This window comes from Pinus tabuliformis, chromosome 6, assembly GCF_031772625.1.
Source record: "Pinus tabuliformis cultivar Carrire ecotype Pingquan chromosome 6, CPIR1, whole genome shotgun sequence".
In the NCBI taxonomy this organism is placed as follows: Eukaryota; Viridiplantae; Streptophyta; class Pinopsida; order Pinales; family Pinaceae; genus Pinus; species Pinus tabuliformis.
Genome location: NC_142292.1, coordinates 1,833,382,484 through 1,833,395,897, shown reverse-complemented (window position 1 = coordinate 1,833,395,897; position 13,414 = coordinate 1,833,382,484). Strand labels below are relative to the sequence as shown.

Below are 13,414 nucleotides of genomic sequence, written 5' to 3'. Positions count from 1 at the left end.
TGGAGGAGAAAACAGTGAGCTCCAACATTAACATTATTGATTTACATCTGTCTTATGTGATCATACCATGTTACTAAACCTTAATGTTAAACATTAGTGAGGTGACATGCAAGATTGTGACCAGTATGTAACTTGTAAAGTTACTATTAGTGAGGTGCTTTGACCACCATAACAGATCTATAGCACATTAGATAATGTCTTCAAGACATGATATATTTAAGAGTGGTATGTGTGTTCACAGGCAGCCTGCCTTGAGCTAGCCCTGCGATGTACACTTTCTGCAGCATTAATATAAGCATTCATCACTCTCTCCCTCATGTTTATCTTGAACGTATGTGTACTTTAAAGCCAACACTGCAAGTGAGAGCATATAGGATAGTATGCACCTATATCAGAATGAAGCATTTCCTTGGTTAAAGACTTCAATATTCCAGGTAGGCTATGCATTGATCAAAAATATGATGCATTTGCACACAATACGGGGATAATTCTTTGCTCGAATCAAAACAAGCAAACGGAGAAAGATTAACATCAACTCACGCAAGATCTCCTCCAATCAAAAGCAATTTGCCACGTGGCAATTCTTTGAATGAGCCATTGTTGCTTACGCAAAGGCAAGGTTGAGCAAGCAATCGAGCTACAGTGTATGTAGAATTTCCACCATCTCCAGTGTCTGCCATGAAGTCAAACCATAGCTCTTCTCTGGTAGATAGATGATCAAAGAGAAAACCCTCTTTTGCGGCACTGTCTTGTGCCCTGGTCATTGCTGCCTGATCACATAAAACAAGCATAAAAGTTTAAAGAAAACAAGGCTCAAGGAATTCCTAAAATGGCAATTAATCTCTTCACAAATTTATTAGCATTTAAAATGGAGCAAACCCAGCAACAAAATAGTGTTGAAGAAAATGAGATTTTCATATGTTGACTAGACTTGCCTGCATCATTCGCATATCAAAGCGACCAAGAAATAATGTTACAGATACCAAAAGATCAAACGCTGTCTTGAACAAATCTGCTGATGTCCTGAAAGAACAGATTCTGATCATTGACATGGTCTCTCGCACAAAAATTCACCAAAGTTAAAGGGACATAGCATAATACCCTGAGTACCAAGGAACCATATCTAAAAAATCTGGAATCATGGATGTCTTCTGGAAATCAGAATCTGTTGCTGACTGAGGGTGTGTCAAGGCCCATCTGAACATTGTCGAATTCTCAATTGCCTATATATATATTTCCATAATGCAATTCAAAAGAAAATAAAAACATTACAAAGAAATGAAGAGAAAATGAAATATAACATATTCAAGAAAGTTCAACACCACAAATCAATTATCAATAACATACCCAGTTGACCTTTCAACTACATAATTTGCAATATAGAGTCCTATAAATGTTGCCCACAGAGAATAAACAGGTGATATGTTCTCAGCTGACTACAAAAGAATCCAACAGTTAATAAAATATTCTCACTGGTCATATCCTAGACTTTTACTTTGGTAAGAAGATCACACTGCTATGAGAAACAGATTTTGCCTAAATCAGAGCCCCAACTGACCACTGCATATACTGATATAAAAGAGATCAGATATTGAGAGCAGAGAGAATTAATATAAGATACACAACAAAATCTGAATGCATACTTCCCCATAGATAACCCATTTGGAAAACACAGGGTAGTCACTTGCAGATCCAACAGGGGCTAGCCAAGTAGAGCAAACCTGCTCCTTCAATTCATGCACCTGTGGCCATCTTGAGCCCCAACTACCATTGTCCCATTTTATAAAAGTCTCCAGAAGACCAGAACCTTTGCTTCCCTTTTCTCTTGTAGGGGTTCTATTGCCACAATAGCTGTAAAAAACACAGCATGCTATGCTTAGAACCTGCACCAGCAAAGCACAAGAAGAGCATTAGCCACATGATAAGAAAGACTTGACTTACAACATCCAAACACTTTTTTCAAATAAAAAAACTTCAATTGTTTCAAAGAAAGATTGTTCTTACAGTACTATTTTGCAAAATGGTTAGAATCTCAAGCTGCTTCCCCGCAAAGCGTGCAACAAGACCCATATACCACAGCACAAGAAATGTAATATGGAAAACAAGAAGAGCAAGGATGGATAACAAGAATAATGTTAAAAATAAAGAAAGACTCATTTTCATGTCAACTCCCATTGACAGCATGGTCGGAAAATGATACACCCCAGCAATCAAGAGCCACAACACATACCTGTAATACAAAAACCATGTCCTTAGCCAATACCATTAAAGCAGGGAATCTTTATGAAAGAGGATTCCCTTTTTATGAAAGGGGATCACTTATCCATATGTAAGTCATGCAATAAATTACAGGCATCAAACCTTTAATTATTTAGTCAAATATTTGAGAGGGAGTGCAATACCATCGACTGAAGTTCGAGTAGCTTGGCTGAATGGTTCTCCCCAAGAAAGGGGAGGAGAAGAAATAGAGAAAACCAAAGAAGCATGCATACATCGACCACCATTTTATATTGTTGTCCAATTTATGAATAAGAGTTTGAATGTTATCAACAGATATAAAGAAGAGAGAACCCGCCACTACTGCAATGATGGCATGCTGTGAATGTTCATGTGGATAAGGATACCTGTGAGCGAATATTGTCGACACCCTCTCCATTTTCAGTATTTATATTTTGGTATTTTTTGCCATAGGAATCAAACCTTTCAATCAATTAAGCTGAATGAATGCCAAATCTTCATTTAAAAACAATTTCCCTGTTGAACAGTAAGAATGAGTTTTCGTGTTCTCCAACTCAGCTTCAAATCTTTAAGAAAAAATTAAGTCTGAACCCTGAGGACCACAAAAAACGATATTGGATCAATAAAAATCTCATTGTGATAGACAACTTGAAAAAATAAAATGTCATGCCAGGTGGTTTTAGCACCCCTTAATAAATTATGGATTGAAGTAGTTAATGGCATAAAATATCTTCAATAAATAAATATTTGTCGAAACAGCACATACAAAGGACTACAAGATTAGAGAGAAGATTTGCATGCCTCGTTCAATTATCCAAATGATAAATGAGCAACTACTATTTTCCTGTAACCTGAAACATTGTAAGAATGGACAAATGACTCATTGCTTAACCATGTGGACAAGAAATTTAGGGGAACAAGTTAAATATGAACATAATACATAATTATATACATTCTACACATTACTAAATTTAAAATAAGACCCTCACAAACACCATAATTAACTCTCTTAACAGATAGGCATCCTTCACCTATAACTCTTTGATAAAGAGCAAATGGATGCATCATGCAAATACTAACTTCATTGTTATACTCCCTCCATAAAGTAACTCCCAGGCACAACACACGAAAAAAAAGTCATAAGCATTAGTCCCTTTTGTCAATAATGCATTCACACAAAGTAGTGTTGCTGTTTGTTACTGCCTAAATCCACACCTGGGCTAACGTGGAGAAAATCTTTAACTCCACTTGATGTGGCCTTAGGGGCAAGTCTCGAGTTGAGTAGCTGTCACTCAATTCTCAACTCCTCCATCTAGGCCAACTCCTAGCGAAGCCAATGGGGGTGGACCATATGAGACAAAAGACTAAGGCTTGATTAAGCTAAGTTAAACAAAATCAAGTTCTATGAGTTAATTAAGGTTACCCAAGATACATTCAATCATTAACAACTTACAGCATGTACCTCAACGCATGTAAATGATTTCACAAGTAAATAACCATAAGCACCATGATCATTCATAAACAATAGATGTAACAATTATAAGCAATTGAATGGAATGCTCACAAATGATATAACTAGATAGAGACCAGTGCCAACTAAGATAGCTTGGAAATGAAATGATCAAATTGTGAGATATTACTTGAAAAGTAAAGACTTGAAAGTAAAATGATTGAAGTAAAAGTACTTGGGAAATGAAGTGCTTAAATGTAAATGTGCTTGAACTTGGGAATAAAATTGCCAAAAGTAAATGAGCTTGAAATGCAAAGCGGCAATGAGATAATGATCCAATACCAAGATGTTGCAAAATGAAATGTGGAGTGTACTTAGTTGATTTTACTTAAAGTTAGATTTTCACTTGGGTTTAAGTCAATTTAGTGTGCATGCGCAACATGCAAATGGGTGATTGCAAAAATTAAAACTAATCTAAGGTTGGTTTCCTCTTCAAGCCTTATCCTTGTTGGGTTAAGGAAAGCTGCAAGGGGATCCTACAAGGGGAAGCTTAGGCTTCAGTGAGTACCCCTAAGAGCCCACAAGTCAGCCTGTCTGCAAGGAGGTCCAACACTAAGGGAACAAGCCCAAAGCCTTACTTCACAAATCGAACATTTACCTGTTTCCCCCAATCTCAGAATAAGAAGACATAGAAGAGGGGTGCCCTAATTAATCTACTTCAACCAACAAGCCATTAGAACTTGTTGGAGCTTTGTTACTTTGCAAAATGAAATCTAAGCTAATAACATGAAATCAAAACTACTTTATATTGCAATTAGATTGTCTTAATAAAATGGAAATGAATCTAAACTAGATTGCATGAATGAAGTTAAATCAAAAGAAATTGCAACCTACTCTAATGTTATGTAATGATTAAACTAATCTAAGGTTGATTTTAGCCCAAGAAAGCAAAGCACAAAAGGAGACAACACACACAAGATCCCCAGTGGGAAAGAGGGATGTTTAGGTACTCCCCTAGCTCCCAAAGTGTTACAACGCCCTATTGAATCTCTTGAACTCAAAGGGATCAAAAGACGAAAAGCAGCCCTAATGAATAAAAGGGCTTAAAGAAAATGGAGGATGGAATTACAAATGAAATCATTTAAAAGCAATGGGATTATTTTGGCTCTTCGATAGGTTAAAATGGTCAAAATCACTCGTTTTACAAGGTGGAAGGTTATAGGTCTTCTTTGGGTGCTCCAAATCGTCAATGTTGACAAAATTTAGCCAACATCTCCCCTTGTAAAAGCAAGGACCAAGAAATATTTGAAGTTTAATTGAGGAAGGAAGGAAGCAATTTGGGGGGTCTTTCAAAGTCCTCTTGAAAAGCCCTTTGGAAGTCCTTGGCGTGAGTGGGATTAGGGCTTCTTAAGAGGCTTGAAGATAATTGATTCAACCGACAATGTCCCCAACTCCAAGCTAGAGATAACATGTATCACACTAAAAATATATTGCAAAACAATATTAGTAGCATAGTTGATGGCTTACACAATGACAGGATTAAACATGCAGTTCAACCGAGAATTGCATGTACTAATCAAGCCTAGAATGTAAGCCAACAAGAAGGTAATAAACACTTACTAGCCTTCTCCTTGGACAGTAATGCCCCTACTAGGGCCTAGGCTACAAAATTGAAATCAATTTAAAATATGCATGAATACAAAGTTACCTCAATTCAATGTTCCACCACATTTCCGGGACGAGGAGGCGAGGGAGCGTACGCAGGAGCGGCCTAGGAAAAATCTCCCCACCAATTTTTAGGAAACGTGGGGGGACGTCAGGGTTTTAAAAAATTATAAATATAAAATATAAATCGATAAATCATATAAATTATAATCATACATCATACATGTAAGTTTGTAATTTTACAGTGTAACTACTAGTCTACTAACTTACTAACAATGCACAATGAAAATAAATTATAAAATTATAAATGTTAAAGTTTTAAACTTTAAACTTTAAACCATATTGATGTTCCACTTACAACTATGAACATTGAATATTGAATAATATAAAAGTCAAGTCTGATACATCAGCGACAGTGTTCCATTCAACGAAGGAGCAGACAGAAGGCCACTTGGCGATGACAGCAGTGTTCAGTTCAACGAAGGAGCAAATTGAAAATGAAATGTGAAATGAACATAACGTAAACCCTTCCCAGTCGGTCAACAAATATTAAAAACTATAATTTTTTTGTTTCATAGGCAAGAATAAAAAAAATAAAAATAAAATAAAATAAAATAAAATTTTGCGAATTTTTTCTAGGGAAACGACCCCTCAAGACCCCTTTTGCCTAGGAAATAGCCCCAATTGGAGGAAACGGCCCCAAAAATGGAGGAAACGACCCCTTTCAAGTTTCCTCACGTACCTTGTTTTTTGGGAGCGTGGGGAAACGTCCCCCTCTTGTCCCCAAGTCCCCAGAGCGCGAGGGAGCTAGGAAATTCAACCCCCAGGTGGGGGGACACAACCCCATGGAACACTGCCTCAATTAGCTCAAGCACACTACACAATTCTTGACACATTTGACCTCCAAACTCTTTGTTTATTGATGAATATGAACAATGTACAAAACAATACTAACAACAATTCCCCAAGCTCAAGCTTCCAACACTAGCTTGTAATGAGAGGGGGGTTACAATAATATTAGAATTGGGAGACAATCCCAAGAAGAACAGAGTTTCCAAGTATGAGAGTGAAAATGCCAACGCTCGACCGAATTCTCCAAGTGGTTGAGTGACAATCCCAATGCCAAGTCGACCTCATCCAAGTGGTTGAGACTGGCTGCATATAGGTTGTTAAGTGGCAATGTAATCTCCAAGGCTAATCTGTGTGTAGGGGCAAGGGAAAGGACCCAAGAGATGGTTGTGTATTAGCCTGTTATGAAACCAGCTCACAAAAAGATAGAAAAGAGAGATCCACGCCTTAGAATTCAGCCTCTTCGAGGGGGCAACCTCCTTTACATTACATAAATGAACAATTCTTGGATGATACAAATGACAAAACCTCCTTTCTATATATAGGAGTCTAAGGAGTCACAAGATAATCCAGCCGACCTAATAATAATAATATAAAGCCACAAAAATAACAATAGAGGGATTCTATGGGGCACAGAAATAACAATATGGGGGTAATAGGGGCACAACAATATAAATAAGGGGTATAACTACAATAGTAATGGGGTAATTACTAGTATTATAGGGACCCAACATGCCCCTCTCCTTCAAAAAAGTGTTGTCCTCAACGCTTGAGCAGTTTTGGGTACTTCTGCATAAAATTCTCATCCTCCCATGTGGAATCTTCAGTGGATAAGTTCTTCCACTTGATAAGATACTCTGAAATTGATCGATTTCGTAGCTGTCGAGTTCTTGTTTCTGTGACTGCTTCCGGTTCCAATATAATTTTTCCTTCCTCGTCAAGTTCTGGCAATATTGTTTGAACTGGGAGCTTGTCGCCTATGACCTTCTTTAAGCATGAAACATGGAAAACTGGGTGCAATCGAGAAGCTGCAGGAAGCTCCAATTTGTATGCCATAGTACCAATCTTTTCCAACACCTTGTACGGACCATAATACTTTGGTGATAATTTATTATCCTTCTTAGCTTGCTTTAGGGACATTTGCTTATATGGTTGTAGCCGTAGGAATACCCAATCACCTACATCAAAACTTCTTTCACTGCGATGTTGATCTGCCTGTTGTTTCATTCTATTTTGTGCCAACACGAGGTTATCCTTTAAGAGTTGGAGGACTTGTTGTTGATGTTCGATGTGATGTTCCACTGCCTGAACCTTAGAATTTCCTCTTAAATATGATGTGATTGATGGTGGTTGGTACCCATAAAGTGCCATAAATGGGGTCATTTTTGTTGCTGTATGGAAGGAAGTGTTATACCACCATTCAGCCAGAGGCAACCATTTGACCCATTGTGTCTGTTTATCAGATACAAAGCAACAAAGATATCCTTCCAAACATTTGTTTACTATCTCAGTTTGCCCATCAGATTGAGGATGATAAGATGAGCTATGAGCTAACTGAGTACCAAGACAAGAAAACAATTCTGTCCAAAAATTTCCAGTGAAAATGGAATCTCTGTCACTTACAATAATCTTTGGGTTTCCATGTAGCTTTTGAACTGTTTCCATAAATGCAGTAGAAACTGTACTGGCTTTAAATGGATGTGATAATGCACAAAAGTGTGCATACTTGGTAAGTCTGTCAACTACCACCATGATGACACTCTTTCCCTCAGACTTGGGTAAACCTGTGATAAAATCCATTGAAACCTCCTCCCAACATTGGCTTGGAATGGATAAAGGTTGTAATAGACCCGGTGTCTTAATTGTTTCAACTTTATTTTGTTGGCAAACCAAACATTCTGCCACAAACTTTTGAATATCTGATTTAAGGCCATCCCAAAAAAATTCCTTCTTAACCCTGTGGTAAGTTTTTAAAAATCCTGAGTGCCCTCCTAAGAGAGAAGTGTGCAATTCCATAAGAATCTTTTGTTTTAGCTGGGAATTCTTACAGAGGTATAAGCGATCTTTGTACCATAACGAATCATTTTTCCAGCTAAATGTATCAGAAGTACTGGAATCTTGTTGTAGCTTTCGAATAAGTGCCCACACTTCTTCGTCATTCTTCCATTCCTCCTTTGCTTCGTTTATCCAATCTGGTTGGATAATAGAAATGGCACACAACAATGCTTCCATATCCTCATCCTTTCTTGAGAGTGCATCTGCCACCACATTTTGCTTCCCTTTTTTGTAGATGATTTCAAAGTCATAACCCAACATCTTTGTGACCCACTTTTGTTGCTCTTCAGAGGATAATCTTTGTTCTAAAAAGTATTTAAGGCTATCATGATCCGTTTTTACCTTGAAGTGTCTTCCCATTAGGTAGGGTCGCCATTTCTTAAGTGCATGGAGTATTGCCAACATTTCCTTCTCATAAATAGCTTTGCTTAAAAACTTTCCCTTGATTGGACGACTTTCAAAAGCAATGGGTCTTTCATCTTGCATTAGAACAGCACCAATTCCATTTCCTGAAGCATCACATTCCACAATAAAGGTTTTTGTGAAGTCCGGTGTAGCTAAGACCGGTGCTTGGCACATTGCCTCTTTAAGATGTTTAAAGACCTTTGTTGCTTCCGGAGTCCATGAAAATGAATCTTTCTTCAATAATGTTGTTAGAGGTGATGCTATTCTCCCATAATTCTTAACGAACTTGCGATAATACCCTGTCAACCCAAGAAATCCTCGCAGATGCTTTATGGATGTGGGGATTTTCCATTCCTTAATGGCTTTAATTTTGCTAGGGTCTACCTTAACTCCTTCATGAGATACAATATGACCCAAATATTCCACCTCCTGGACTCCAAAGAAACATTTGGATCTTTTTGCATATAATTGTTTCTCCTCCAATAGTTGTAGCACCCTGTCAACATGTTCAACATGATCCTTCCAAGACTTGCTGTAGATTAGTATATCATCAAAAAATACCAACACAAATTTTCTAAGGAATGGTTTGAAAATTGAATTCATCAAACCTTGAAATGTTGAAGGTGCATTGGTAAGGCCAAAAGGCATGACCAAAAATTCATAATGACCCTCATGAGCAGTGTTGCACGAAGCGCCCCCCCCCCCCCCCGGATCGAAGCTCCGAAGCGCGCCCCGTACGGAAGCGCCTAGGAAGTGCCGTACGAAGCGCGCCCCGTACGGAAGCGCCTAGGAAGCGCCGTACGAAGCGCGCTTCGGAATTTTGGAAGCGCGCTTCGTGAAATTTTTAGCGCTTCCTGGAATTTCCGAAGCGCCGGCTCCGAAGCGCGCTTCGTACGGCGCTTCGGGCCGCCGAAGCGTGGCGCTTCGGAGCAGGAAGCGTGCGCTTCACGCACGCTTCCGTACGCTTCGGCGGAAAGGGGCGCGCCCAAGGGAGAAAAACACATTTTTTTTAATTTTTTTTTAAGTTATGTTCACTCAACCTTAAGGGGGTGGGTTAGGGTGAGGTTAGAGTGAGGTTAAGGTGAGGAATGAAAAGAATAAAGCCCCCATTCATTCCTCATTTTCTCACTTTGAGTTTATGAGAGTTGGAGAAGAGAAGAGAGGAGAGGAGAAGAGAAGAGAGGAAAGGAGAGGAGAAGAGAGGAGAGCTTGGAGGAGTGAAGAAGGAGGAGCTAGGAGAAGGAGGAGCTTGGAGCAAGAGCTTGGAGGACTTCATCTACAAGAGCTAAAGAGGTAAGTTCAAACCCCAAACTCCCTTGTTTTTTTGAAAAAAAAATTGTATTTTTCTCCTCCCTCTCCTACTCTTTCCCATTGTTTCTACTTGCTCCTTTATTTACAGGTTGCCGTTGTCCACCACCTATATCCATATTCCAAGATGGTGTTCTTTTGGGTTCTATGTATCATTCCACTCTTGGTTTTAATGATGGCAAGGGTGAGGAATAGAAGGGAAGAAACAGAAGAGGACATTGGTGATGGTCCTAATAGTAGTGACCCAATGTATGATGAGGAGGAAGGGTTTGAAGAGGAAGGGGATGAACTTGAAGGGGACACTGAAACACAAGATGGGAAAGCTACATCAACACCCTTGTGGAACTATGTGACCAAACTTGATGGGGGAAAGGGTGGTGGATCTTACAAATTTGTGTGCCCTCATGGTTGTCATGGAGGAAAACCATATTGTGGTTCATATACCCATCTGAGGAGGCATCTTTGTGGGGTGCTGGACAGTGATGAAAAAAAGGGTTCTGTGGGGGTACAAATTTGCCCAAACATTTCAACTGAAGAAAGAAGAAAATACATCCAAATAGAGATGGCTGCACAACAAAAAAACAAGAAACAAAAAACTCATTCTGAATCAAGTGCAACCTCTAAATTTGGTAGTTGCTCATCTCCTCATGGTACTTCTGCAAGCTCTGGAGGTAGAAGAACAATAGGGGATTTCCTTAATGTTGCTGGGAGGGATGATGTGGATGGAAAGATAGTCCGTTTTCTTTGTGCTTGCGGTGTACCATTCAATGTGCTTCGCTCTCCCTATTGGCATGAAATGGTAAAGGCCATCAATGAAGCCCCAAAAGGATACAAGGCCCCCAACTATGAGAAAGCTAGAACAGTGTTATTAGAAAGAGAAAAAGCTAAGGTTCAAAGAGCTTTGACACGTTTTACAAATGAGTGGGTAGATTCTGGGGTATCCATTGTATCAGATGGGTGGACAAATATTAGAAACCAACATTTGATAAATGTTCTTGGTGTTTCTTCTAGTGGTGCAGTATTTATTGCATGTCATGACTCCTCCATCACTGCATCTGCACAAAACATTGCAGATCTCCTATTGAAATCAATCAAAGATGTTGGTCCGAATAATGTGGTTCAAGTGATCACAGATAATGCAGCAAATTGTAAGGCAGCAGGAAAAATTATTGAGCGTACTCATCCACACATCTTTTGGTCTGGGTGCCTGGTTCACACATTGAACCTTTTGATGCATGATATTGTGAAACACAAAGAATGTGGGTGGATTGCTGAGGTTTACAGGAGAGGGAAGCAGCTCATTAAATTCATCACAGGGCATACAAGGGTAAACTACTTCTATGGCACTTACTCCAAGTTGCAATTGCTTAAAATTGCAAAGACAAGATTTGCTAGTTATTACCTCACCTTTAGGCGGCTAGTGAAGGTGAGACAAGCTTTAACTAATCTGGTGTGTGCTGAAACATGGGATGAAATTAACACTGACATAGATGGTGCTAATGCAGTCAAGGACACTGTTCTTGACAGTTACTTTTGGGGACAGGTTAAATATGTTTTGCAATTCACCAAACCAATTTATTACATGATCAAGTTTGCAGATTCAGATCGACCAGTAATTGGGGAGGTGTATGAGCAAATGGATAGCATGTTGGGGCAGATTAAAGACACTGTTGAGCCTAGAGATATCACCTTGTACAATTATATTCGTGTAGAGGTGCAAAACCGATGGGAAATGCTAAATATTCCATTGCATGCATTAGCATATGTTTTGACACCTAAATACTATCATCCATCATGGCTTTCAACACCAGCACCTGGGGGGGGAAGCAGGAGAAAACCACACCAAGATCAAGAGGTTCACCAAAAATATATGGCTGCATTGAGTAAATTAATCCCTGATGAGGAGGAGGCTGCATTGGTACGGAGACAGGTGAGCAACTATACGCTCAACACTGGTCCATTTGGGAGCATGCATGCAATTAAAGATCGAGAGACTTTTTCTGCTCTTGAGTGGTGGAACATGCATGGAGGGGGTACTCCACTTCTACAGAGTTTGGCATTGCGGGTGCTATCACAGGTGGTAAACACTTCTTCTGCAGAGAGGTGTTGGAGCTCTTATTCTTTCATCCACAGTGTTAAAAGGAACAGGTTGAGTTTAGACCGGGCAGAGAGCTTGGTTTATGTTCATTACAACTTGCGATTGTTGTCCCATTACTGTGAAGATGCAAAGTCTAATAAAGACTTGTTGATTTGGGACAAGAATCCAGAGGAGCCCAATTTGGAGGATGGAGTGTTGCGACTAGAGCAATTAGAGGATGCTCTTATCCAGGTATGTCCATTGTGGTATGAATTTTCCAATTTTCCCTTATAAAGCATTTCTCTAATTCATGTTTTTTAATTTTTTTGTTAACTAGTGTTTTTTTTTTTTGCATGAATTTTTTGAGCGATTCTAGGATGATGATGACCGTGTTGATATGCCACCACCCCCACCCCCATCTGGTCCCTTGGTTCCTAGGTTCCATGGTTCAACACCAACAGCAGGGGGTTCTTCTTCATTAGTTTCAGTGCCACGACTTCCACAGGCACCATCTTCTTCATTGCCACCACGTGGAGGCCCGCCACCACGTTCTATTCGTGGTGGAAGGAGGAGAGATTAGTAGATATATTCACAATCTACTACTTTTTGTCATAGATTACTCATTAGACTTGTAGACTTGTGAATTTGAATTTTGAACCTTTTTGGCTTGGCGGTGACCAAGTGACATATTTTGTAAACATTATTATTTGAATTTTGGACATGACAAATGTTGACAGTTGCTCACTTGCTAGATAAATCATAATATGCTCTATGTTTTATGTTTTATAATATGCTTAAATGTTTTATGTTTTATAATATGCTTAAAAATTTGATGTATGTTTGTAATAGCTAGAATATAGATGATTGTTGTACATACTAGTAACTACAATGGAATCATGGATGCCATATCTATCTTGATTTATGCAAAAATATGCATGTTTTCATGTCTTCTACAATTAATTTGGTATTTGGGATGTATGTTTTGAGTATAAATGCAAAAAAATATAAAAAAATATGTATATATAGCAGACGCTTCGCTTCCTAGATTTTTGGAAAATGACGCTTCGGCATCCCCGCTTCCAAAAAACGCTTCCGCTTCGCTCCCACTTCGTGCAACATTGCTCATGAGTTCTAAATGCCGTTTTCGGAATGTCTTCAATCTTCATTCTGATTTGATGATATCCCGAACGAAGATCCAACTTGGTGAAGTAAATTGATCCATGCAATTCATCCAGTAATTCATCAATGACAGGAATGGGGAACTTATCTTTAATAGTGAGCTTGTTGAGCTCCCTATAATCTGGACACATGCGCCATGATCCATCCTTCTTGTGCACCAATACTACTGGAGCTGAGAAAGAACTTTG

The 13,414-nt window shown here is 39.0% G+C and overlaps 2 protein-coding genes across 3 annotated transcripts in view; one reads left to right on the top strand and one right to left on the bottom strand.

The window, feature by feature from the left end:
* The window catches only part of LOC149266326 (uncharacterized), a 297,072-nt gene that overhangs the window by 242,864 nt on the left and 40,794 nt on the right, over window positions 1-13,414 (bottom strand). Inside the window, exons 2-9 of one of the 2 annotated variants that reach the window (XM_089430327.1) lie at window positions 3,040-3,089; window positions 2,403-2,830; window positions 2,005-2,230; window positions 1,644-1,883; window positions 1,348-1,436; window positions 1,102-1,197; window positions 932-1,023; window positions 541-766 (exon numbers count right to left, since the gene is read on the bottom strand). In XM_089430327.1, coding sequence (XP_089286453.1) covers window positions 541-766; window positions 932-1,023; window positions 1,102-1,197; window positions 1,348-1,436; window positions 1,644-1,883; window positions 2,005-2,230; window positions 2,403-2,656 — 1,223 coding nt within the window. In that variant the 5' untranslated portion in view covers window positions 2,657-2,830; window positions 3,040-3,089. The remainder of the gene's footprint in view (window positions 1-540; window positions 767-931; window positions 1,024-1,101; window positions 1,198-1,347; window positions 1,437-1,643; window positions 1,884-2,004; window positions 2,231-2,402; window positions 2,831-3,039; window positions 3,090-13,414) is intronic. The other variant, XM_089430322.1, reaches the window with a different exon arrangement.
* Window positions 11,653-12,810, top strand: LOC149266327 (uncharacterized). Its single transcript, XM_089395756.1, has 2 exons — window positions 11,653-12,299; window positions 12,424-12,810. Exons 1-2 carry the CDS (start codon window positions 11,703-11,705, stop codon window positions 12,625-12,627), a joined length of 801 nt encoding a protein of 266 aa, XP_089251882.1. The 5' UTR covers window positions 11,653-11,702; the 3' UTR covers window positions 12,628-12,810.

Excerpts from the sequence above, each read along its gene's own strand:
- LOC149266327 (XM_089395756.1), top strand. The coding sequence starts at position 11,703 with ATGCTAAATATTCCATTGCATGCATTAGCATATGTTTTGACACCTAAA. Across the intron at positions 12,300-12,423 it reads TAGAGGATGCTCTTATCCAG|GATGATGATGACCGTGTTGA; the intron begins GTATGTCCATTG and ends GAGCGATTCTAG.